The sequence below is a fragment of the Babylonia areolata genome, chromosome 3, assembly GCF_041734735.1.
Source record: "Babylonia areolata isolate BAREFJ2019XMU chromosome 3, ASM4173473v1, whole genome shotgun sequence".
Lineage (NCBI taxonomy): Eukaryota > Metazoa > Mollusca > Gastropoda > Neogastropoda > Buccinidae > Babylonia > Babylonia areolata.
In genome coordinates this window covers 26,019,819-26,047,745 of record NC_134878.1, presented here as the reverse complement: position 1 = coordinate 26,047,745, position 27,927 = coordinate 26,019,819, and the positions used below count along the sequence as shown (strand labels likewise).

The 27,927-nt window shown below is 46.5% G+C and overlaps 1 protein-coding gene across 4 annotated transcripts in view; it reads right to left on the bottom strand.

Annotated features, from left to right (window-relative positions):
• LOC143279887 (brefeldin A-inhibited guanine nucleotide-exchange protein 1-like) overlaps positions 1-27,927 on the bottom strand; it is a 95,265-nt gene that overhangs the window by 35,698 nt on the left and 31,640 nt on the right. For all 4 annotated transcript variants that reach the window (XM_076584180.1, XM_076584181.1, XM_076584182.1 and 1 more), the window contains 15 exons: positions 27,160-27,394; positions 24,762-24,984; positions 23,004-23,129; positions 21,091-21,286; positions 20,174-20,285; positions 18,554-18,588; positions 16,026-16,196; positions 15,102-15,186; positions 12,717-12,885; positions 9,251-9,405; positions 8,112-8,240; positions 3,848-4,006; positions 2,992-3,109; positions 1,454-1,600; positions 65-234 (listed from right to left, as the gene is read on the bottom strand). In XM_076584180.1, the coding sequence (XP_076440295.1) occupies positions 65-234; positions 1,454-1,600; positions 2,992-3,109; positions 3,848-4,006; positions 8,112-8,240; positions 9,251-9,405; positions 12,717-12,885; positions 15,102-15,186; positions 16,026-16,196; positions 18,554-18,588; positions 20,174-20,285; positions 21,091-21,286; positions 23,004-23,129; positions 24,762-24,984; positions 27,160-27,394 (2,230 nt within the window). The remainder of the gene's footprint in view (positions 1-64; positions 235-1,453; positions 1,601-2,991; positions 3,110-3,847; positions 4,007-8,111; positions 8,241-9,250; positions 9,406-12,716; positions 12,886-15,101; positions 15,187-16,025; positions 16,197-18,553; positions 18,589-20,173; positions 20,286-21,090; positions 21,287-23,003; positions 23,130-24,761; positions 24,985-27,159; positions 27,395-27,927) is intronic.

The window sequence follows — 27,927 nt, the reverse complement described above, 5'->3', positions numbered from 1 at the left end:
AAAATTGAAACGAGTTGCGGGAAGTACACTGACAACCTGACTGAAGCCACAGCGCTTCGCTGACCTTGTTGAAGTGGTCACCGATGTGCTGCCAGATGCGTGACCACTGCAGCCTGATACGACCCATGTTGTAGTAGGAGATCTCCACGATCTTCTGCAGGCTGAACATGCGGGGGTGGGTGCTGCTGGCCAGCTCGTCCAGTGACACCTGGCACAGCGCCTTGGTGAACTCCACTGTGAAGCAACGCACAGACATGTGTCAGTCATCCACTGTGTAGCAACACACAGACATGTGTCAGTCATCCACTGTGTAGCAACACACAGACACGTGTCAGTCATCCACTGTGTAACAACACACACACACGTGTCAGTCATTCACTGTGTAACAACACACACACATGTGTCAGTCATCCACTGTGGAGCAACACACACATGTGTCAGTCATCCACTGTGTCACAACACACACACATGTGTCAGTCATTCACTGTGTAACAACACACACAGACGTGTCAGTCATCCACTGTGTAACAACACACACACATGTGTCAGTCATTCACTGTGTAACAACACACAGACGTGTCAGTCATTCACTGTGTAACAACACACACGTGTCAGTCATCCACTGTGTAACAACACACACATGTGTCAGTCACGTGTCAGTCATCCACTGTGTAACAACACACACATGTGTCAGTCATCCACTGTGTAACAACACACACATGTGTCAGTTATCCACTGTGTTAACAACACACACACATGTGTCAGTCATTCACTGTGTAACAACACACACAGACGTGTCAGTCATCCACTGTGTAACAACACACATGTGTCAGTCATCCACTGTGTAACAACACACACACATGTCAGTCATTCACTGTGTAACAACACACACAGACATGTGTCAGTCATCCACTGTGTAACAACACACACACGTGTCAGTCATCCACTGTGTAACAACACACACACGTGTCAGTCATGGTAAACTATGCTGTGCAGAGACACACACAGACGTGTCAGTCATGACAAAACATGGGATTTCACTCATCATTATGACAAGATCATGCCCAGCATGCACACCCCCGAAAACAGAGTATGGTTGCCTTAACATATACAAAACAAATACACAAATGGCAAGACAGTTACATCCAAACCATTCCCCCCATAAACTTAATCATAAATAAGATGTAAACAGCTGGCATAAAAAAGGCAATGATCCCACAGATAAATGGGAAGGATTTTTTCTACCAAAAATAGTGTTTAATTCAACATACTTACTAGATTAAAAAAATATTGTGTTGTTCAAAAAGTGGTAATAGTATTGACATTAAAAAAAACACCCCAACAAATCTTGATGTAACAACCGTTAATGTAGTTGTGTGAACTTTTAGTGGCAGTAACATGCCTACTCTTCCTATCTTTCTCTTTCACAAGGTCACACAGACGCGGCACTGACCGATAGCGTCCCCATCCAGCCTGACGGAGCCGGTGAATATTCTGTCCACGGCCACCACCACGCTCTGAGAACTGGTCTCCCCCACCGTCTCGTGGAAGTTGGCCAGTCGCTGTCGGTCCATCCCACTCAGTCCTCCCCGGGCAATCACTGCACAGTGCCGTGTGTCGTTACGACATGACAACAACACATTGCTGTGTGTCGTTACGACATGAAAACAATACATTGCAGTGTGTTGTTACGACATGACGACAACACACTGCCGTGTGTCGTTACTATATGACAACAACACATTGCCATGTGTCGTTACTACATGACAACAACACAGTGCCGTGTGCCATTACTACAAGACAACACCACAGTGCCGTGTGTCGTTACTACATGACAACAACATATTGCTGTGTGTCGTTAGTACATGACAGCAACTCAATGCCGTGTGTCATTACTACATGACAACAACACATTGCCGTGTGTCGTTACTACATGACAACAACATATTGCTGTGTTGTTACTACATGACAACAACACATTGCCGTGTGTTGTTACTACATGACAACAACATATTGCTGTGTGTCGTTAGTACATGACAGCAACTCAATGCCGTGTGTCGTTACTACATGACAACAACATATTGCTGTGTCATTACTACATGACAAGAACACAATGCCGTGTGTTGTTACTATATGACAAAAAAACATTGCCATGTGTCTTTACTACACAACAACACATTGCCATGAGTAGTTACTACACAACAACACAGTGCCGTGTGCCGTTACCACATGACAACAACACAGTGCCATGTGTCGTTACTACATGACAACAACACATTGCCATGTGTCGTTACTACATGACAACAACACATTGCCGTGTGTCATTATTACATGACAACAACACAATGCCATGTGTCGTTACTATATGACAACTAAACATTGCCGTGTATCGTTACTACACAACAACAACACATTGCCATGTGTCGTTACTGCATGACAACAACACAGTGCCGTGTGTCGTTACTACGTGACAATTCTGTCCTGTCAACACACATGTACACACCAAGCACACAGATGTACACACTATCTCATTTGAACACACACACACATTTGTATACAATCTCATCTGAATGAACAGACACATATATGTGTACACCATCTAATCTGAACACACACACACACACACACACACACAAAGTGAAAAGCCACTTTCCATGCAAGTGCACAGTATCTGAAAGATGTTGATGCAAATAAACACCAATCAGATACTTATCTAAATGCTCTTGTTCATAGATTCATTCATTCATTCACACACATGTGTGCACACACATTCTCTCATCATATAAAACTAAAAGAACTAACATTAATGTCCATTTAAGAATAGGCACAACCACACACACACACACACACATATCAGATTAACAATCCACACACATTAAATCAAAAAGCAACACCCACACAATTTACACACATTCTCCCTCTAACACCACCACCACAGTCGGAAAACTGCCAGTCACCACCCCTGACCCAACCCCAGGCTTGCTGACTGACCTTCAGGGTCAAAGGCCTCGATGGGGTGCACGGCGGTGGGGTCCTTGGAGATGTGCTTGGGTTTGACCCCTGTGCCGATCAGCTGGGCCAGCTCCAACTGGGAGATACACCTCAGGATCTGTCAGGAACACACAGAGAGAACACCCGCTTACAGATAAGGCAATAAAAACTACTACTTTGTTTCACACACACACACACACACATACATTCTACATACACTTACACACACACTCTCTCTCTCCACACACACACACACACACTTAACACCACACCACACAAACACTCACACACACATTCCACACCCCACACTCTCCACACACACACATATTCCACACCCCACCACACCACACCACACACACACTCTCCACACACACACACATTCCACACCACACCCCACCACACCACACACACACTCTCCTCACACACACACACATTCCACACCACACCCCACCACACCACACACACACACATTCCACACCCCACCACACCACACCACACACACACTCTCCTCACACACACACACACATTCCACACCCCACCACACCACACCACACCACACACACACTCTCCTCACACACACACACACACATTCCACACCCCACCACACCACACCACACACCCCACCACACCACACACACACTCTCCACACACACACACATTCCACACCCCACCACACCACACCACACTCTCCACACAAACACTCACACACACACACACCATTCCACACCCTACCCCACTCTCCACACAAACACACACACATTCCACACCCCACCCCACCACACACACACTCACACACACACACATTCCACAGCCCACCCCACCACACACTCTCTCTCACTCTCCACACATCCCTGACCTCCAGCCAAGAGCTGCCCAGGTAGTTGCCGTCGGTGTGTGCCACAGAGATGAGGGTCTTGATGGTGTCAATGTTCTTCAGCTTCATCTCCGTCATGGGCGTGGCACACGTCAGCAAGGTGAACCTGGCTAGGGCCTGCACGTAGGCATCCCTCTCCAACTGCTCACACACACACAACACTCACCAACTTACAACTGCACACACACACACAACACTCACCAACTTACAACTGCACACACACACACAACACTCACCAACTTACAACTGCACACACACACACACACAACACTCACCAACTTACAACTGCACACACACACACACACAACACTCACCAACTTACAACTGCACACACACACACACACACACACAACACTCCAACTTACACCACACACACACACACAACACTCACCAACTTACAACTGCACACACACACACACACAACACTCACCAACTTACAACTGCACACACACACACACACAACACTCACCAACTTACAACTGCACACACACACACACACACAACACTCACCAACTTACAACTGCACACACACACAACACTCACCAACTTACAACTGCACACACACACACAACACTCACCAACTTACAACTGCACACACACACAACACTCACCAACTTACAACTGCACACACACACACAACACTCACCAACTTACAACTGCACACACACACACAACACTCACCAACTTACAACTGCACACACAGTTTTAGTTTCTCAAGGAGGTGTCACTGTGTTCTGCCAAATCCATATACACTTCCCCCCATCTGCCAGGCAGATGCCTGACAGCAGCATAACCCAGCGTGCTTGTCAGGCCTCGAGTGCACACTTATCTATTTTGTGTACCTGTCAGAGTGGATTTCTGTTGACATAATTTTGCCAGAGGATGACTCTCTTGTTGCCATGGTTTTTTTTTTTTTTTTCAATGTGCCAAGTGTGTGTTGCACACGGGACCTCGATTTATCGTCTCATCCGAAAGACTAGATGCTCAGTTTGATTTTCCAGTCAAACATGGGAGAACGGGCGAGAGCGAGAATCGAACCCACACGCCTCACGGACTCTCTGTATTGGCAGCTGAGCATCTAAACCATTCTGCCACCTTCCTCCTAAAAGAAACTCTGTTCCTCCTCCACACACAACACTCATTGCCTTACAACTGCACACACAACACTCACTGCCTTACAACTGCACACACAACGCTCACTGCCTTACAACTGCACACACAACACTCACTGCCTTACAACTGCACACACAACACTCACTGCCTTACAACTGCACACACAAACTCTCACTGCCTTACAACTGCACACACAACACTCATTGCCTTACAACTGCACACACAACTCTCACTGCCTTACAACTGCACACACACACTCTCACTGCCTTACAACTGCACACACAACGCTCACTGCCTTACAACTGCACACACAACGCTCACTGCCTTACAACTGCACACACAACACTCACTGCCTTACAACTGCACACACAACACTCACTGCCTTACAACTGCACACACAACACTCATTGCCTTACAACTGCACACTCAACTCCCACCACCAGACAACTGGCCACACTGGTAGTAACAAAAAAAAAAAAAGAAAGAAAAAACATGGGTCTACACAGCACTGAATCTTGTGCAAAGAAAAATCGAAGTGCTTTCAGAAATTAATGTTCATACACACTAGGTGAACCCTCTAGAATTTCATGTATTTCAAAGATAAACTCTTCCTAGTTTTCAGCTGTGGCCAGAATAACTGCAAGAAGGTTAAAGGTCCCACACCTGTAGCCAAAGGGGCAGTGAACTGATATCCACTGTGTCTATGACTCGACATAGGGAGGCGAGGCCCAATCTTCTCCGTACACTGTTTTAACCTTCCCCAAATGAAGTCTGGTACACCTGAGCGGAGTGAGGAAAATCAAGAATTGACTGATTGATTGATGTGGATACTTATATAGTGCCTATCCTCGGTCAGAGACCAAGCTCTAAGCGCTTTACATACACGGGGACATTTGCACCACAGGCTGCCTACCTGGGCAGAGCCGATTGACGGCTGTCACTGGGTGCTCATCATTCGTTTCCTGTGTCATTCAATCAGATTTCAGACGCACACGCATACACACTCAGACAGACATGTAACATTTTACGTGTATGACCGTTTTTATTTATTTACCCCGCCATGTAGGCAGCCATACTCCGTTTTCAGGGGTGTGCATGCTGGGTATATTCTTGTTTCCATAACCCACCGAACGCTGACATGGATTACAGGATCTTTAACGTGCGTATTTGATCTTCTGCGTGCGCATACACACAAAGGGGGTTCAGGCACCAGCAGGTCTGCACATATGTTGACCTGGGAGATCGGAAAAATCTCCACCCTTTACCCACCAGGTGCACCGAGATTCGAACCCAGGACCCTCAGATTGGAAGTCCAACGCTTTAACCATTCGGCTATTGCACCCGAACGCAGAATAAAGTGTATTTCCCAAAGACACAACACCATGCCGAAATGGGGCCTCAAACTCTTGATTACTGGTGAACGCTGTATCGGAAGTCAAAAGCCCAAACAATTCTGCTACGGTGCACCCTATTCATCAAAACCACACACACACAGAACTCAAAATCAAAGGGATGAAAGACATTAATACAAATGCAGACTGAAGGCAGGAAAAGTTACAGACAGAGGGGTGTGTGTGTGGGAGGGGTGGGGTGGGGGGGGAGCTGGGGAGGCTATTATGGAAAGAGGTAAGTTTTTAAGGCCAGACTTGAAATAGCTGTGTGTAGCAGTCGGACGAAGCCAAAGAGGGAGCTTGTTCCAAGCGCAAGGTCCAGTGACAGAGAAAGAGTGGTGGTAGACTGTGGAGTGTTCGAATCTGTGAATGCAGAAACAGGGATCTGAAGCTGATCGTAAAGAGCGAGACGGGGTGTAGAGGTGAAGGCAGTCACAGAGACAGGAAGGAGCAGATTGGTTCATGCACTTATCAGACAGTACTGTTCTCAGGGGTCAATAAACCCAACCGAACACATCGACCCAACTGTTCACATAGGGTAAGAACGGGTTTGGTTTGGCTGGGCAGGGTAGGGTAGGGTTGGGTTTGGTTTGGTTGGGTTGGGTTGGGTAGGGTAGGGTTGGGTTGGGTTTTGTTGGTTTGGTTTGGTTTGGTTTGGTTGGGTAGGGTAGGGTTGGGTTGAGTAGGGTTGGGTTTGGTTTTGTTGGGTTGGGTAGGATTTGGTTTGGTTTGGTAGGGTAGGGTAGCGTAGGTAGGGTTGGGTTGGGTTTGGTTTGGTTGGGTTGGGTAGGGTAGGGTAGGGTAGGGTTTGGTTTGGTTTGGTTGGGTTGGGTAGGGTAGGGTTTGGTTTGGTTGGGTAGGGTAGGGTAGGGTTGGGTTTGGTTGGGTTGGGTTGGGTAGGGTAGAGTAGGGTTTGGTTTGGTTTGGTTTGGTTTGGTTGGGTAGGGTAGGGTTTGGTTTGGTTGGGTTGGGTAGGGTAGGGTAGGGTTTGAGTTGGTTTGGTTGGGTAGGGTTGGGTTGGGTTGGGTAGGGTAGGATTGGGTTTGGTTTGGTTGGGTTGGGTTGGGTAGGGTAGGGTAGGGTTTGGGTTGGTTTGGTTGAGTATGGTAGGGTAATGTTTGGTTTGGTTTGGTTTGGTTGGGTTGGGTATGGTTTGGTTTGGTTTGGTTAGGTAGGGTAGGGTAGGGTAGGGTAGGGTAGGGTAGGGTTTGGTTTGGTTGGGTTGGGTTGGGTAGGGTTTGGTTTGGTTGGGTAGGGTAGGGTTTGGTTTGGTTGGGTTTGGTTTGGTTGGGTAGGGTAGGGTAGGGTTGGGTTGAGAGATCACACTGAAAGGAAGGTCAGATGGTTGGGGCTGCAGCAGGTTCAGTGGAGAGGTCTGAGGTTTGTTTTGTTGTTTTGCTGTTGGGTTGGGTCTAACTGCGTTGTGCTGGGTTGTTATGAGTTAGGTTCAGGATAGGTCCAGTCAACTGCTTCTGCACTGCACTGCACTGTACAATAATTTACTGTACTGTGCTGTGCTGTAATCTACTGTGCTGCACTGTCCTGTACTGTGCTGTACACTTATTTACTGTGCTGTACTGCCCTGTATTGTGCAGTACACTTATTTACTGTGCTCTGCTGTCCTGTATTGTGCTGTGCTGTACTCTACTGTGCTGTACTGTGCAGTACACTTATTCACTGTGCTGTGCTGTGCTGTCCTGTACAGCACAGGAAGGGCAGAGGAGTGTGGGAAGGGAGGTCACCTCCATGTGGAAGATGCAGGCAATGCGGATGGCGCAGCGAATCCCGTCCAGACAGAGCGCGGCGATGTCCTGGTCGTCGCAGTCCTGTAGACCCACACTGAATGCGGCCAGGAAGGGCGTCCACGCCATCTGAACACATCATGTGGAGGGGTCTCTGAACTTACTGACACAGACATCTGAACACATCATGTGGCAGGGTGTGTGAACAGACACAGACATCATCTTCCAGGCCGCATCAACACTATATATATGATAGTCAGTCATGTCCAACTATGACCATCAGAACAGCAGAGGAGGCAACTGCTGTTCCAACTATTTGGGATAGAATTTGATTATAGTGGAGAGTGTCTTACCCAAGTACATCCCCACTCTCTCGGCCAAGAGGGTTTTAGGACAGTCGGCGTTGGGATGGTTCCCAAAGGCCAACTAGCCCACAAGGCTGCAGCACTAAGAGCCAGTGCAGTTTTGCCTCCTGGTTTGAGAGTCATAGTCCTTCACAAAAGACCAAGCTGTAAATGGTTTCCCATTGACTGGAGAAACCATTGATAATACAGCTCTCACTTTGCTGTTGGCCCAAATGTAAACTTATGTCAATCTGTGATGTAAGCCGAGTGTTGGGCCTAGCATCAACACTAACATCTCACAAATCACACTGCCTACAGCCCAGCCAAATGCAAAAGGGCCATTTCAGTGAACGTCTCACTAACTAAACAAAAAATGCTAAACAAAAAAAAATTAACACAAATGCAGTCAGACATATAGTCAGATTATGCACTGACACTATCACATGCATTGTATAACTGAGCAACTGATTACAAACAGCATAACTGTGGTGAGTGTGTGTGTGTGTGTGTGTGTGTTGTGGTGTGGTGTGTTCTGAGCTGTGCTGTGCTGTGCTGTGTGTGTATGTAAGTGTGTGCGTACATGCAGCATGCATGTGTTTGTGTGTATGTGTGTGTGTGTGTGTGTGCATATCCTTGCATGTGTGTACATGTGTACACAAGTGTGTACAACGTTAACACAAGACTGACTCTGTACAAGACACACATACACATATACAGACACACACACACACACACAGACACACACACACACACAAACACAAGCAGCGACCAGCAGAGCGTGCTGGACAGACAGACCTTGAACATAGGCCTGACGTGCTCGAGGTGTGTTGCCATGGTGAAGGAGGCACGGACGTGGCTGACGCTCTCCATGAGGACCTTGGCTGTCTGGGCCATCTGCTCCATCTCCACGTTGTACAACAGGCGCCGCTGCTTGTTGCTCGTGATGTCCTCTGGGGACAAGTACACACCGTTCATACATTTGTATTTCTATCTTTTTTGTCACAACAGACTTCTCTGTGTGAAATTCATGCTGTTCTCCCCAGGGAGAGCGTGTCACTACACTGACAGCGCCACCCATTTTTTTTGTATTTTTTCCTGCGTTCAGTTTTATTTGTTATTCCTACTGAAGTGGATTTTCCTACAGAATGTTGCCAGGGACAACCCTTTTGTTAATGTTGGTTCTTTTACATGTGCTGAGTACATGCCGCAAATGGGACCTCGGTTTATCATCTCATCCGAATGACTAGCGTCCAGACCACCACTCAAGGTCTAGCGGAGGGGGAGAAAATATTGGTGACTGAGCAATGATTCAAACCAGTGCGCTGAGATTCTCTCGCTTCCTAGGTGGACGCATTACCTCTAGGCCATCACTCCACTCCACATGTCATTAACGCAATCAGTACCACCCCAACACTCAGCTCATATCACAGACTGACATTAGTTTACAGTTTGGCCAACAGCAAAGTGAGAGCTGTGTCATCAATTTCTCCACTGCAATGGCAAATCATTTACAGCTTGGTCTTTTGTGAAGGACTATAACTCTCAAACCAGGAGGCAAAATTGCACTGGCTCAAAGTGCTGCAGCCTTGTGGCCTAGTGTCCTAAAACCCTCTTGGCCGAGAGAGTGGGAATGTAACTTGGGCAAGACATTCTCAACCATAATGGAATTCTAGCCTGTTACCTCCTATGCTGTTCTGATGGTCATAGTCGAATACGACTGAATATCATATGCATATAACTCACTCAGTACTGCCAGTTTGCTGCCCTGATTTTCCCCACGGACAGCCAGTTTATACTGACCAAAAAACAAATGTTAGAAGTTTTGAACTGAAATTTTCCAAACTGATCAGTAACACAAGGCGTTAGTTGGGGACGAAATATAAAGCTTCCTCCCTTCTTATGCCATCTTCCAGTCAGATGATGAAATCATCCATAATTTTTGTTTGAAACCTGTACACACTGACTTACAAATGAATCCAGGAAAACCCAATGAGTTTGAAACAGTTTGAATTCAAATTACAGGGCCCCGACTGGGCTCATTCATCTGAAACAGCTGTGTGCCTTGTGAATGGGAAGAAACTGGGTCAGAGGCTATTGTTCACACACCCAATGCTCACGTGAAACATTCACCTAGAAAATTACTCTCCTGTTTGTGAGCACAGCAACACACTCAGCTTTTGTTTGTCGCAATCAAGAGTGGAAAGGTCAGTTAAGATATTTTCAGCTCATAACGTCATTATGCAAATTTGGTGCCACTAAGAGGAGTTTGTATTATATGGGGAGCGTGTGGACCGTAGGTCCAACAATGCTTGGGATAGTGGGTGCCACACCTTCTCAGAGAGGGCGTCCCTGGATGCAAGAGGGACCCACGAGTGCTGTGAGGGGACAAACACCCACTCATCTCCCTGTAGGACCGAGGGCTGGGTAGGTGGGAACTGCAGGCTCCCCCGGGCCGAGCGGGGCCCCTCGGCAGCCGTCGGTCCTGACAAGGAGGCCGTTGTGACCGTGGAGGTAACCTGTGGGTTGACAGAGGACCGATTTGTGGACTGAGTGGCAATATTGGTCGAGGAGCTCGACCTGACTGACAAGAAGTCAATCCCACTTGTCGGGGCTGCGTGTCATCCTGTGAGATGTGCTGGGCTGGGTCCAGTGGGGAGCGGACAAGGGGTTGGCCCCTGGTCCTCCTGGCAACCCAGCGTGCACCATATGTGCGCCCCAGTACGGGTAGAATGGGGGTAACCACCCGTGGGCACCAGCCATCCTGTGACCCCAACCCCAAGGGTCACTGGTGCCTTGACCTCCATGAAGGGAAAAACCTGGCCAAATCGGAGGGAGGTCAGGTCCGACTTGGGTGTCAGTCCCGCCCAAAGACAAGCAGGCTGACTGCCCGGAACCGCCTGACACACGCGGGCCTCCCCCAGCAGGGGAGACTGGCCGGATAGCGGGAAGACCTGCAGAGCAGGTTGCCACGTGCCCCGAATCCCCTCCCGTGGGGATACTGGGGTGGCTTGGCCCGGGGTGGGCAAAGTAGAGGTCCCCCCCTGGAACCAAATTTTTCTCCCCCCCAGAAGGAGGTGGGGGAGGGGGGTCGATGGAGAAGGGAGGAGGGGGAACAACAATGGGGCCCCTGAGGGCCATCTCCAAGTGGGGACCCAGGTAACGGCCGGGTGAGGCCTACCCCTGGGAGTTCACGCTTAGCTGCGAGTCCCCACTGCCAAGAGAGGACTTGCCACTCCCCCCTCTCCCTGCCTCGCGCTGGGACACCTTGGGAGGCGACGCTCGTACCCCTTTCCCCCCGGTCCCCTTCATGACCGTTTTACTGGTATGAGAGTTGCCTCCGCGATCAGCGTCTAAAGACGCATCGCCGCGGTCCGTATCGGGAGGAATCATGAGCTCCGGGCCTGGGAGAGTCTCTTGCCGAGTCTCAATCCCAGCCTCATGATCCCTGCCTTCATGGGATGGCATACGAGGCATGGTACCCACGCTTAGGCACCCAGCGAAAATCCGACCCCCAACAGAGAAAGGAAAGACAATACTGACTTAGAGGTAGAGAAAAACGAACAAATCGAGGGGGCCGAGTCGAATCGAGTACACAGAATGTAAGACAAGCCGCATGCAGCAAAGTAAGGCCAAATGAATACGCTTAATAGCCAAAAAAAAGCGTTAGACGAGACAGAGCGTAAACCCGACAAGATGGCGTGGAGAGCCTTGGCCAAAGGAATGATTCAGCACTTATAGCTTTTAGAGGCGTTTGATTGGCTAAGAGCGGACCGGGCAAGACGGCTCGTCTTTTCACTGTTAGCCTTGCGAAATTTGGCCAAGCAGAGCAAACCGATAGGCCTAGTTTGCATCAGTTTGACATGGTACAGTATATGACACCAAACCAAAAATTAAAAACTTTATAAAGCCCCGATCAGGCTCCTGTGTTGGAAACAGTTATAAACAGTATGGCCTTGATCGGGTCCCACTGTCTGAAGAGTTAATCTGTCACGCCTTTTTTGGCATGGAGGATTTTTAGAAAACACCACAATCAAAAACACAACTAGGATTATCATAATATTCGCATCAATTAAGATAAATTAAGGATTAGCATTCCTTCATCTGCATAAGCATGTAGCTGTGGGGTAGAACGAGTTAATCAAATGACATGCAGACAACACATCAATGACAATGAATATTCCTGATTTAAAAAACAAAACAAAGGAAAACAACAAAAAAAAGAGAAAAAACCCAGGAGGCATGTGGCGTGGCAGACACTCACTGACAGAGGTGTTGGGCTTGCTGTGAGAGCCAGCCTTCATCTTGATCTCGTTACCAGCGATCTCATCATAGATAGTGGACAGGTACTCCTCAGGGAGGTCCTTGCTGTCATTGATGCCTCGGTTCATGCGGATGTACTGCTCCTTCGTCATCTTCTGGCCCTGCTTGATCTGACACCAACACACACACACACACACACAGGGTAAATGTGTGTCTTTATACAGGGGTATATCTGAATTATTAAGCAAACCATCTAAATATCTAAAATGAAAATAAGGGACACGCACACAACCTGCTCAAATCTGGGATCACAGCAGGCATGCCAGCAATTCTAAAATGGACCTCAGCGCTGCTGTGCACCTTTGTCGTCCACTGTTGTTGATGGTGACATGCCACCACTACTGAACACTTCCTCTCCTTCTCCCAGATCAATCTTGAGCATCCTAAACAAAGCTGGCACGTTATCCTGCTTACTGCCTTCAATGTCCCTTTGTCACTGCACTTCCTTCATTTTTAGCCACCCATCCACTACCTGACAGACAGCACAAGTTTACTTCATCAAGGTTATCAAATCAGAACTTGATTTGATCAGAAATGTGTGTATGTATAGCTTTTAGTGATTGACAGACAGACGGACATAGGGACGGGACAGACTGTATGCCCCTCCCCAGACTTGAACTCAAGTGTTCTACTCATGCTGCTCTACATCTGCAGATCTTGGCAACTGAAGACCACACAGGAGAAAAATACTGAATGCCTCTGACACCAAATGCCTACACAAGATTCTAGGCATCAGATAGCATGACTTATCTCAGCTGAAGAGGTCAGAGGAAGATCCCACCGGCTTTTCATGTCCACCATCAACAGCAAACGGTGTCTCCACTGGCTTTTCATGTCCACCATCAACAGCAAACAGTGTCTCCACTGGCTTTTCATGTCCACCATCAACAGCAAACGGTGTCTCCATTGGCTTTTCATGTCCACCATCAACAGCAAACAGTGTCTCCACTGGCTTTTCATGTCCACCATCAACAGCAAACAGTGTTTCCACTGGCTTTTCATGTCCACCATCAACAGCAAACAGCGTCTCCACTAGCTTTTCATTTCCACCATCAACAGCAAACAGTGTCTCCACTGGCTTTTCATGTCCACCATCAACAGCAAACAGTGTCTCCACTGGCTTTTCATGTCCGCCATCAACAGCAAACAGTGTCTCCACTGGCTTTTCATGTCCGCCATCAACAGCAAACGGTGTCTCCATTGGCTTTTCATGTCCACCATCAACAGCAAACAGCGTCTCCACTGGCTTTTCATGTCCGCCATCAACAGCAAACAGTGTCTCCACTGGCTTTTCATGTCCGCCATCAACAGCAAACAGTGTCTCCACTGGCTTTTCATGTCCACCATCAACAGCAAACAGTGTCTCCATTGGCTGGGACATGTACTGAGGCTCTCCACAACAAGAATCACATGATGGGAGTAAGAGCTGAATGGTTAAAGCACTGGATTTTCAATCTGAGAGTCCCAGGTTCGAATCACGGTAATGACGCCTGGTGGATAAGGGTGGAGATTTTTCTGATCTCCCAGGTCAGCATATGTGCAGACCTGCTAGTGCCTGAACCCCCTTTGTGTGTATACACAAGCAGAAGATCAGATACACACATTAAAGATCCTGTAATCCATGTCAGCGTTTGGTGGGTTATGGAAACAAGAACATACCCAGCATGCACAACCTTGAAAACGGAGTATGGCAGCCTGCAAGGTGGGGTAAAAACGGTCTTACACATAAAAGCCTACCTGTGTACATACAAGTGAACATGGGAGTTGCAGCCCACAAACAAAGAAGAAGATCACTTGCCAAGCCATGAACTGGACACACCCACAGGCTGGAGAAAGATAGGACAGCCCAAGATGAACTGGCAGCAAACAGTCGAGAGATAACTCAGATCTGTCGATGGACTTCTTCGTTCATGGGCTGCAACTTCCACGTTCACTCGTATGTACACAAGTGGGCTTTTACGTGTATGACTGTTTTTACCCTGCCATGCAGGTAGCCATACTCTGTTTTCGGGGTTGCGCATGCTGGGTATGTTCTTGTTTCCATAACCCACTGAACACTGACATGGATTACAGGATCTTTAACGTGCGTATATGATCTGCTTGCGGATACAAACAAAGGGGGTTCAGGCACTAGCAGGACTGCACATATGTTGACCTGGGAGATCGGAAAAATCTCCACCCTTTACCGAGATTGTTGACAGACAATGGGATTACACCAGGAAAGCAGCAGAGGACAGCGGAAAATGGAGCACAGTGACGGCCTTATTTGTGGAACAACAAAGGAGCACCTAAGTAAAGTCAGTGTGAGAAAGCTGTGGGCACCTACCTGAGGACTGTGCAGGTCAGTGGTCAGCATGATGATGGAGAAGGCCAACACGTAGGCCGTGTCAGCACTGGCAAACAGCTCCGTGCTGTCACACACACACACACACACATACATAGACACACACATACACACACACACACACACACATACAACCACCATCATACTATCCATCACACCACCATTTATCAAAGAAAGTATTTATACAGGGCTTCCGAAACGTCTTGGGGTCCCAGGGACTCTTTAACCATACTTCTAGGGGGTCCCAGACTACATTCAGAAGGTCATTTTAATGCTGCACTAGTCAAATCTGTGTTAATATACACATACACACACAACAGGAATACCTTCTTCTTCAACTAGTTCTAGTCACAACAGTCTAGGTTCTGAGCCAAGAAGTGGGGAAGGGAAAGAACTCATTGTCGGAAAACAATCCTGGCATCAGAATCTCCTTGGAGCCTGCTTCTATGCAGTACCTCTCTTTCACTTTCACTGCGTTGGGGATGCATGTCTGTGCATTATCAGAAGCACACAGAAAACATAGCATTACGTGTGTACCCAAAAGTTTCTGACTCACACCACACAGTCTCTCAGCCAAAGTTCAGAAACGAAGCATACATAAACACGACAAAGGTGGAACTAAAAAGTAAAAAAAATAACAGGATGTAAGAAACAAAAAAATCACTTGACAGTGCTGATCCTAAAAAGTATTTTAAAAAAACAACACCAGAATGTAAGAAACAAAAAAATCACTCGACAGTGCTGATCCTAAAAAGTATTAAAAAAACCCCCAAAAAACAGAATGTAAGAAACAAAAAATCACACAAGTCCTGAAACAAAAAAACAACAACAAAAAAAACATGATGAAAATAACCAAAAAAAACACCACATGACAGTCCTGAACCACACCACGCCCTCGCATCTTACTTGGGGTTGCACTCGCAGTAGTGGGCAGCAAACTTCTCCATCAGGCGGTCAATCTTCTGTGACTCCCCGGGCAGCCGGAAGCCGTCCAGGAAGCGGCGGATGGCCTCCACGATGGGCATGCCCGTGAAGTCCATCTGGTCCACGTAGGCGTACATCACCTCCTTGTTGAAGCTGTTGGCACAGGAGGGAGAAAAACGTGGTGATAACGGCAACACACTTGGTGGAGTGCAGCTTTTATAGTCTTCAAAATGACAGGCACAATAGCCGAGTGGTTAAAGCGCTGGACTTGCAATCTGAGGGTGCCCGGTTCGAATCTCGGCAACGGCGCCTGGTGGGTAAAGGTTGGAGATTTTTCCGATCTCCCAGGTCAACATATGCGCAGACCTGCTAGTGCCTGAACCCCCTTCGTGTGTATACGCAAGCAGAAGATCAAATACGCATGTTAAAGATCCTGTAATCCATATCAGCGTTTGGTGGGTTATGGAAACAAGAACATACCCAGCATGCACATCCCTGAAAATAGAGTATGACTGCCTACATGGTGGGGTAAAACCGGTCATACATATAAAAGCCCCCTCGTGTACATGTGAGTGAACGTGGGAGTTGCAGCCCACGAATGAAGTTTCAGTATCTCAAGGAGGCGTCACAGAGTTCCGACAAATCCATAAACGCTACACCACATCTGCCAAGCAGATGCCTGACCAGCAGCATAACCCAACGCGCTTTGTCAAGCCTTGAGTGTATGCATGCATATTTATGTACCTATCAGAGTGGATTTCTTCCACAGAATTTTGCTAGAGGACATCACTCTTGTTGCCATGGGTTCCTTTTCAGAGCACCAAGTGTGTGCTGCACACGAGACCTCAGTTTATCATCTCATCTGAATGACTGTACACTCCGTTTGATTTTCCAGTCAAACCTGGGAGAAAGGGCGAGAGTGGGATTTGAACCAGGACCCTGACGGACTCTGTGTGTTGGCAGACAAGCGTCTTAACCATTCTGCCACCTTCCTCCTTGTGGAAAGGTGGTGATGACAGTCAGACATGTCGGGGAAGGCAGCTTTTACAGTCATCAAAATGATGGTCAAATCATGTCATGTTGCTCACACACGATTAAAATGGGCGCAATAGCCGAATGGTTAAAGCGTTGCACTTTCAATCTGAGGGTCCCGGGTTCGAATCACGGTGATGGCGCCTGGTGGGTAAAGGGTGAAGATTTTTCCGATCTCCCAGGTCAACATATGTGCAGATTTGCCAGTGCCTGAACCCCCTTCGTGTGTATATGCAAGCAGAAGATCAAATACGCACATTAAAGATCCTGTAATCCATGTCAGCGTTCGGTGGGTTATGGAAACAAGATCACACCCAGCATGCACACCCCCAAAAGTGGAGTATGGCTGCCTACATGGCAGGTCAAAAACGGTCATACACGTAAAAGCCCACTCGCGTATATACGACTGAACGTGGGAGTTGCAGCCCATGAACGCAGAAGAAGAAGAAGTTCACACGCAAGTTACAGTCTATCCGACTGCAAAAGGGCCAACTGAGGGCTGAAAACCTGCCAGTTCTTAAAACCAGTCTTTGTATTCGTGTTTCTTTTTATCACAACAGATTTCTCTGTGTGAAATTCGGGCTGCTCTCCCCAGGGAGAGCGCGTCGCTACACTACAGCGCCACACATTTTTTTGTATTTTTTCCTGCATGCAGTTTTATTTGTTTTTCCTATCGAAGTGGATTTTTCTACAGAATTTTGCCAGGAACAAGCCTTTTGTTGCTGTGGGTTCTTTTACGTGCGCTAAGTGCATGCTGCACACGGGACCTCGGTTTATCCTCTCATCCGAATGACTAGCGTCCAGACCACCACTCAAGGTCTAGTGGAGGGGGAGAAAATATCAGCGGCTGAGCCGTGATTCGAACCAGCGCGCTCAGATTCTCTCGCTTCCTAGGCGGATGCGTTACCTCTAGGCCATCACTCCAGTCAGACAGAAACCAAAAATAATGATAATTTCTCTTATCATTATTACTGATATTTATATAGCCCCTATCCACAGTCACAGAACAAACTCCAAGCGCAAAATAAATACAAAAAGGTCTGTATAAATGACATACTTGGGGGCAGACCATAAAATTCATGGTCAATTCTCTGAACTATCATTTTCAATCCTTCTTTACTTTCCTCTCTCTGGTCTTCGTACGCATGCTTTACGTCAAATTACAACTGAAAAGCATTTTGTGCTTTTTTATGTAAACATACTGAATGACTGCGTTTCTCCTGCATTGTTATGTGTAAGCCTATTACAACTCAAATCAACTTCTCTAGCTGGAGGTAATAAAGTATTCTGAACTTTACCTCTCACCTTTTCATATTTTTCACTCCCTTTGTCACCACCACCACCACCACCCCTGATTTCACCCATACATTTCCAGAGAAAATGCACACAAAATGGAATTTCCTCTTTTTTTTTGCACTTTTTATATTAAAAAAGAAAAGAAAAAAGAAATGATCCTGAAGAAGACAAACAATACTCACTTTTCATTCTCTCCCAGAAAGTCGCCCAGTGCTGTCTGCAACCCACAAAACATCAAGGATGTCACTGAATCAACATCATGGATGATGTCACTGAATCAACATCGTGGATGATGTCACTGAATCAACATCATGGATGTCACTGAATCAACATTGTGGATGATGTCACTGAATCAACATCATGGATGATGTCACTGAATCAACATGGATGATGTCATTGAATCAACATTGTGGATGATGTCACTGAATCAACATTATGGTTGATGTCACTGAATCAACATCGTGATGTCTCTGAATCAACATTGTGGATGATGTCACTGAATCAACATTGTGGATGATGTCACTGAATCAACATCATGGATGATGTCACTGAATCAACATCACGGATGATGTCACTGAATCAACATTATGGATGATGTCACTGAATCAACATCATGGATGATGCCACTGAATCAACATCATGGATGATGTCACTGAATCAACATTGTGGATGATGTCACTGAGTCAACACTATGGATGATGTCACTGAGTCAACATTGTGGACGTTGGTTTTTGTTTTGTTTTTGTTTTAATTTTTTTTCTTCAAGGCCTGACTAAGCGCGTTGGGTTACGCTGCTGGTCAGGCATCTGCTTGGCAGATGTGGTGTAGCGTATATGGATTTGTCCGAACGCAGTGACGCCTCCTTGAGCTACTGAAACTGTGGATGGTGCCACTGAATCAACATCATGGATGATGTCACTGAATCAACATCATGGATGACGTCACTGAATCAACATTATGGATGATGTCACTGAATCAACATTATGGATGATGTCACTGAATCAACATCATGGATGATGTCACTGAATCAACATCATGGATGATGCCACTGAATCAACATGGATGATGTCACTAAATCAACAACATAAGACCAAGCAATACTCCTTATAGCTGGTCCGGCTTACTGTATGTGAGATCTTAAAAAATTACTTAACATACATCTGCACACTTTGACCCTGAAACCAAGACTTGTTCAAAAGCCTTCGACCTGGGACTTGTACAAAAAATGACTGACATCATACAGTATAACAATATCCTTGTTTTGTTTCACTGTGCTAGTAAATGGCTACATATCATAGTGCCAATAAACATTGACAATTCTATGCACCAGTGAATACTTATCACCTTTCTACTCCTCCTACCTCACATATTTTCATAAACAGTCTGCTCACAATCATACAACATAATCATAATACATCAGGAGCAGAACACCACTCAAGTCCCTCAGCAGCAGTGCAGGGTCTCCTCTGGTGTGTGGCCTCCTAGCGACCTAACATCTAGAGTTCTCTGTGGACTTCCAGAGCTGAGACTGCAACAGACGAACCTGCATGTGGCTGTGAATGGGGGACTTCAGCATGAGCGGCATGGGAGTAATGCCACTGAAGTGGTGCAGATCACGGGGCAGCAAAAAAAACAAAAAAACCAAAACAAACAAAACACAAACAAACCCAAAACACACACAAAAACACAACAACAACAAACAAATCATTTCTTTTCCCTACATATCAACACATTGTCTCACACTGATGACATCTGTTCAAAGCTTATCTTAAGTCTTTTTGTCCCCACACCATATCACTGACCTTATCCAAACGTTCCTCTGTGTGGAAAAACTCTGCCACATCATCAGTTGATTTACCCAGCATGCCTTGCTCTTGTAAATAGCCGATGCCCTTCATAGGTTTCTTCTGAAATCTGGAGAAAAAAAAACAAAAAAACAAAACAAAAAAAAAATGTCAAGAAAAAGAGTAATCCTCAATAAAGTAATGAGACTGTAGCATGTCCTTTGAGGACGATAAGTAAAATACAATGTGATGGTGACGTGTAGTCAACATTTAAACAAGCTCAAGGCACATCTTTCTTCTGTGTTCAAGGGCTGCAGTTCCCATGTTGTTTGTTTTCCTGTCAAAGTGGATTTTTCCACATATTTTTGCCGGGGACAACCTTTTTGTTGCAGCAGGTTCTTTGACCAATGCTAAATGCATGCCGCAATCAGGACCTTAGTTCATCATCTAATCTGAATGACTTGTATGCAGACCACCATTTAAGGTCCAATGGTGGGGGAGTAAAAACTCTGGTCTGTTTATGGGGATTCATACCCACGGACACTGGCTTCACAGCTGGGCGCATTACCACCGGCCATTACTCTACGCAATACCACTGCGTTGCTACAAGAATCCCCCCCCCCACACCTCCCTCACTTTTTTTTGTGCCTGTATTTGTTTTCCTATCAAAGTGGATTTTACTATAGAATTTTGCCAGGGACAACCCTTTTGCTGCCGAGGGTTCTTTTACATGGACAAAGTGCATGCTGCACACGGGACCTTGGTATATCGTCTCATGTGAATGACTAGCATCCACACCACCACTCCAGGTCTAGCAGAGGCGTGTGGGGATCAAACCGGTGCGCTCAGATCCTCTCAATACTTAGGCAGACGCATTAACCTCTCGGCCAACCCTCCACAGGACGTTAAACACAGCTCCTCCTCCGGTCACTCACAGTTCCAGCCCAGTCTCCATGAGCTCCTTCTGCTGCTTGAGGACCTCAAACTGCTCCGGGGAGTCTGAGGGGGCGGTGGCCAGGGAGGCCTGAAGGCCGCTGTTGTTGGAACTAAGGGAGTTAACACTGCCGTAGCTGTTCATGGTGCCCTTGCCGCTGTCGCTGTCCGTCTCTGTGTAGGGCTTGTTGTCCTGGCCTGCACACACACACACACACACACACAGAGTGAACAGTGGTACTGCTGGTCATCATACAGACAACAGTGCTACTGCTTACCTGTGTTTGTGTGTGTGTGTATGCGCGCGCGCGTGCGTGTGTGTGTGTGTGTGTGTGTGTGTGCATGATGTGTGTGTGTGTGCATGATGTGTGTGTAGTGTGGGTGTGTAAGAGAGAGAGAAAGACAGAGAGAGAGAGAGACAGAGTGTGTGTGTATGTGTGCATATGTGTGTGTGTGTGTGTGTGTGTGTGTGTGAGCGTCTGTGTGTGTGTGTGAGCGTCTGTGTGTGTGTCTTTATATAGTTATGGATAATGGAAAAAAGAAAGAAAAAAGGACAATGGAGTTACAGTATTACTAATCATTACCACCTCCCCATACAATCATACAGTTACGTACAAACAGATTGGGAGAAAAACCGCTGCTTGAAGAAGAATAGATCTGACAGACCCAGGATGTAAGATAAACAAAAAAGTTGAGCAAAGATGAAAAAAGCGAAACAACAACGACAAAAAAACCAACAACAATAACAAAAAACATAAAGAACAAAAAATACATACTGTGATACACAAAACAAAGACAAACCAGCAGACAGGTCAGGACAGACAGAAAGAGGGACAGACAGACAGATGGAGAGAGAGAAGGTACCAAGGTTGGACTGTAAGCAAAGAAACCAGCAGACAGGTCAGGACAGACAAGACAGAGGGACAGACAGACAGATGGAGAGAGAGAAGGTACCAAAGCTGGACTGTGAGCAAAGACAAACCAGTCGACAGGTCAGGACAGACAAGACAGAGGGACAGACAGACAGATGGAGAGAGAGAAGGTACCAAGGTTGGACTGTAAGCAAAGAAACCAGCAGACAGGTCAGGACAGACAAGACAGAGGGACAGACAGACAGATGGAGAGAGAGAAGGTACCAAGGCTGGACTGTGAGCAAAGACAAACCAGCAGACAGGTCAGGACAGACAAGACAGAGGGACAGACAGATGGAGAGAGAGAGAAGGTACCAAGGCTGGACTGTGAGCAAAGACAAACCAGCAGACAGGTCAGGACAGACAAGACAGAGGGACAGACAGACAGATGGAGAGAGAGAAGGTACCAAGGTTGGACTGTGAGCAAAGACAAACCAGCAGACAGAAGGACAGACAGACAAGACAGAGGGACAGACAGATGGAGAGAGAGAAGGTACCAAGGCTGGACTGTGAGCAAAGACAAACCAGCAGACAGAGGAACAGACAGATGGAGAGAGAGAAGGTACCAAGGTTGGACTGAGAGCAAAGACAAACCAGCAGACAGAGGAACAGACAGATGGAGAGAGAGAAGGTACCAAGGTTGGACTGAGAGCAAAGACAAACCAGCAGACAGAGGAACAGACAGATGGAGAGAGAGAAGGTACCAAGGACGGACTGAGAGCAAAGACAAACCAGCAGACAGAGGAACAGACAGATGGAGAGAGAGAAGGTACCAAGGTTGGACTGTGAGCAAAGACAAACCAGCAGACAGAGGAACAGACAGATGGAGAGAGAGAAGGTACCAAGGATGGACTGAGAGCAAAGACAAACCAGCAGACAGAGGAACAGACAGATGGAGAGAGAGAAGGTACCAAGGATGGACTGAGAGCAAAGACAAACCAGCAGACAGAAGGTCAGGACAGACAAGACAGAGGGACAGACAGACAGACGGAGAGACGAGGTACCCAGGTTGGACTGCGAGTGAGGGTTGATGTAGAGGTCCTTGCTCCACTCCACCATACACTTGAGGATGGACACCAGACACTGCAGGCCCTTCAGCCGCATGCTCTTCTCCTGGTTGGGGGTGGCCCCTGAAACACACACACACACAATTACACAATTAGACACACACACACACACACACAAACACACACACACAAACACACATACACACAAACACGCAAGTCAGGCCTACATTGTCAACCTCTACACATCTCTCCCCGACAGGTGCAACAGCTGAATGATTAAAGTGCTGGACTTTCAATCTTAGAGTCCTAGGTTTGAATCCCTGTTACAGCGCCTCATAGGAAAAGGGTGGAGATTTTTCTCACCTCCCAGGTCAACAAACATGCAGACCTGCTAGTGCCTGAACTCCTTTTACATCTATATGCATGCAGAAGATTAACATATGCACGTTCAAGATCTCATAATCCATGTCAGTCTTCGATGTTATGGAAACAAGAACAAATCCGGGATGCACCCCCTTGAAAACCGAGTATGACTGTCTAAATGTGAAAGTAAAAACAGTTATACACCTAAAAGCTCATTTGTGTGTATGAGTAATGTGGGAGTCACAGCTCATGAACGAAGAAGACATCTCTCTCTCTCCATGTCTGTCTGTCTTTATTTGCTTCTTTATGGATAAAAGCTACGCTGGACAGGACACGTTGTCCGCATGACAGACAGCAGGATCCTGAAGATGCTCTTGAATGGCCAGCTGAAGGAAGGCCACTGCAAACTTGGAAGACCCTGCAAGCGCTTCAAGGACACCTTGAAGACAAACCTCAAAGCCTGTGACATAGAAATCGCTTCCTGGGAAACTGATGCCCTTGACCGCTCTCGCTGGAGGATGCTGTGGTCTAGTGGCATAAAGACGTTTGAAAACAAGAGAATGCTGGCCACTAAGGAGAAGTGTGAGCGAAGGAAGCAGGGCTCAACTTCTGGAGATGTTTTCCCTTGCAACACCTGTGGGAAGTGCTGCACATCCAGAATCGACCATTTCTCTCATATGAGGACACACACCAACAGATAACCCTGCCTGCCTACTCGTCTGTTGGTCCGACAGGAGACTCCATTATTATGGATAAAAGAAACACACATGCTGACAGATTGAACAATATAAACATATGCACGATAGTAACATAAACACATGTCCCCTACAATCACATCAAAGGATCTTTCTCTCTCTCTTTGTTTCTCCTTCTGTTTGTTTAGGGTTTAAAGGAACACATACACATGACAAAATGAAGGAGATAAATGTAAATTATAATTCACTAACACCTGTCCTCTACAATCACCTCCACTGATCTCTCAGCTCCCTCTTTCTCTGTGTTTAGTTCTGTTTCTGTTTGTCTGGCTTTTTGGTTCTTTTTGCTTTGCTTGTTATCTTCTAAAGGAACACGTATGCTGGCAGAATGAATGAGATAAACGTATGCGTGGTAATACCGTGGTAATAATATACATCAAATTCACTTCCATGTACTTGTGTGTGCACATGAACACAGAGACACACACACACACAAATACATCACATGCACCAAACCACCCCCCCACACACAAACCCACACCCAAACACACCACACAAAACCCACTTCCCACCAATTTTCTTTCGTTTCTTGTGTTGCTGTACCCCTCCCTCCACCCCCACCCCCAGCTTTATGAGTATATAAATGGTGTAACTGCAGAAAACTGAAAGCAAACAGTCCTGTAAAACAACTCCTCACCCAGTTCCAGAGCGTGCCTTCCCTGAGCGATCTTGGACAGGTCGTTGACCAGACGGTCAAAGATGTTGGCCAGGGCCAGGTCGCAGTCGTAGTTCAGGTAGATGTCCACCACGCTTTGGGCGTCCGCACAGATCCGGGTCAGGGCCTGGATCACCATCCACTTGTGCTCAAAGGAGCTGCTCGGAGTCTCCAGAATGTACAGGAAGATCTCCTTGAAAAACACCTGTGGACAAGATGTGTAAAAAGAAAATTACTGCATAGAAACAGGTACACACAAAGTACAGCAACTGATGAACATAAAGACTTTGAAGAACGCCTGTGGGGAATACGTATATAAGAAAATTAAGGCATAGAAACAGGTATTCAAAAGGTACAGCAACTCATGAACAGAAAGATCTTGAAACAGAAAGATCTTGAAGATTTCTGAAGAACACCTGTGGGCAAGATGCACATCAGAAAATTACTACACAGTAACAGGTACACAAAAGGTACAGCAACTGAAGAACAGAAAGATCTTGAAGAACACCTATTGACAGGACATATGTCAGAAAATTACAACACAGAAACAGGTACACAAAAGGTATAGCAACTATGAACAGAAAAATCTTGAAGAACACCTGTGGGCAAGATATTCATAAAAAAAAACTACTATGTAGAAACAGGTACACATAAGGTATAGCAACTGAAGAACAGAAAGATCATGTAGAATACCTGTGGGCAAGATGTTCATAAAAAAAAACTACTATGTAGAAACAGGTACAAAAAAGGTATAGCAACTGAAAAACAGAAAGATCATCTTGAAGAAATCCTGTGGGCAAGACGTGTGTCAGAAAATTACTGCACAAAAACAGGTACACACAGGGTACAGCAACTGAAGAACAGAAACACCTTGAAGAACGCCTGTGGGCAAGACGCATATCAGAAAACTACTACACAGAAACCAGTACACAAAAGGTACAGCAGCTGATGTACAGAAAGATCTTGAAGAACACCTATTGGAAGAAAAAAATGCAGACATGTCAATCAAACAACTACACAGAAACAGGTACGCAAAAGCAACATGATGAACAGAAACATTTCTTTGAAAAACACCTGTCGACAAGTACATCACACAGGCACAGGACAGCAAAAACAACAGTAACTGATGTACAGGAAGATCCTGAAGAACACCTGCAGGAAGTAAGGACATGTCAATCAGACATCTACACACAAACCGGCACGTGAAAGCAACAATGACTGATGTACACAGAGTCCCCGTGCATGTGACCAAATGAAAATTCCACACTTTCTCCACACCTTTTCCGCACCAGACTGAAAACGTTCTTTCCATACCGTTCACAAAGCCAAACTGAATCCAAAATGTGTCTGATTTCACTGATGACAAAAGAGATCAGCAAATACCCCAGTTCAATTTTCATCACTCTTTCTTAAAGGCACTGAACTATTTGTTGATTGGTAACAGTCAAGGGTTTTATTAAAATTCCAAGTTTTTTTCCACACTTCCATGACAATGTATGAATCCTGGGTACACAAAGATCTCTTTGAAAAAACGCTTGCTGGCAGAAAGAGCATGGACAAAAACATCAAAAAGCCACACAAAAACAGGTATAGAAAAACAACAATGACTGGACTGCTACAGGTACAGTAACAGTTATAATATACAGCATAAAACAACAATAAACATAATAAATTTTGCATGAATAACTCCACATACAATTGTTAATGAAACAAGCAAAAGCACATATATTCACACCATAAGTAAATACAAGGAATATGTACGTTAATAACTAAACACCACCAAGTTAAAAAAAAAAAATCAATACCACTGAAGAAAAAAATGTGTACTTCATACTCTAACACATGTGCGTATGCTAGCCCTTCACCCAACATTCATAAACACTATGTCCTTTCTGCAAATATACACATAGCTGAGAATGACTCATTTTTCTTTATACTAAAACAATTGTGGCCAGGTTCCAGGAGCCATTTAACTGAGCGTACATCTTAATACCTAAAACAAAAACAAAACAAAGGAAAAAATACACACACACACACACATGCACATTTCCCCCAAAAATCCAATACAGAAATCTGTATAATACGGAAACACCCCCACCAATGCACATACTTAACAAAAGTGTGTGAAGCCGATAACTCATCCCATACTTTCCATTCCTGTACACCCCTACCACCCCCTTCTTCCCCACCTCTCTCCTGCCCATATACCCTCCCTGCCCCCAGCACCACCCCTAACCTCCCCACTCCCACCTCCATCCCAACCCCTGCAACACTCATCCCCATCCCCCACCCATATACCCTCCCTGCCCCCATCACCATCGCCTCCAACCCTCCCCCATTCCCACCACCTCCCCCCCCTGCCAACCTCTCCCCCACCCACCTCGATCTGCATCTTGAGGTGCTGTTTGAAGTTGGAGAGGAGGGTGAGGAAGATGGCTAGGGACAGCTCAAAGACCTCGGGGACAGAGCTGACACCGTTCTTGGAGAGGGCGACGCACAGGTACTGCTTGATGGCATTGATGAACATGTCGTTGGTACGGAACACGGGCCCCGCATTCTGCAGGATGGACAGCAGCAGCTGTAGAGACAGGATCTTGGACCGCAGCTCGTGGGACCTGCACAGTGCAGGGGGGCGGGGGGGATGTTCCATGATTCAAATCAAACCACATTATGGTGCTTACAGCCTTGCAACCATGAAGGCCATCTGAAGGCTATCACAACTAAGGCCATCTGAAGGCTGTCACCACTAAGGCCATCTGAAGGCTGTCACCACTAAAGCCATCTCAAGGCTGACCACTAAGGCCATCTGAAGGCTATCACCACTAAGGCCATCTGAAGGCTGACCACTAAGGCTATCTGAAGGCTGTCACCAATAAGGCCATCTGAACGCTGACCACTAAGGCCATCTAAAGGCTATCACCAATAAGGCCATCTAAAGGCTGTCACCACTAAGGCCATCTGAACGCTGACCACTAAGGCCATCTGAAGGCTGTCACCACTAAGGCCATCTGAACGCTGACCACTAAGGCCATCTGAAGACTATCACCACTAAGGCCATCTAAAGGCTGACCACTAAGGCCATCTAAAGGCTGACCACTAAGGCCATCTGAAGGCTGTCACCACTAAGGCCATCTCAAGACTATCACCA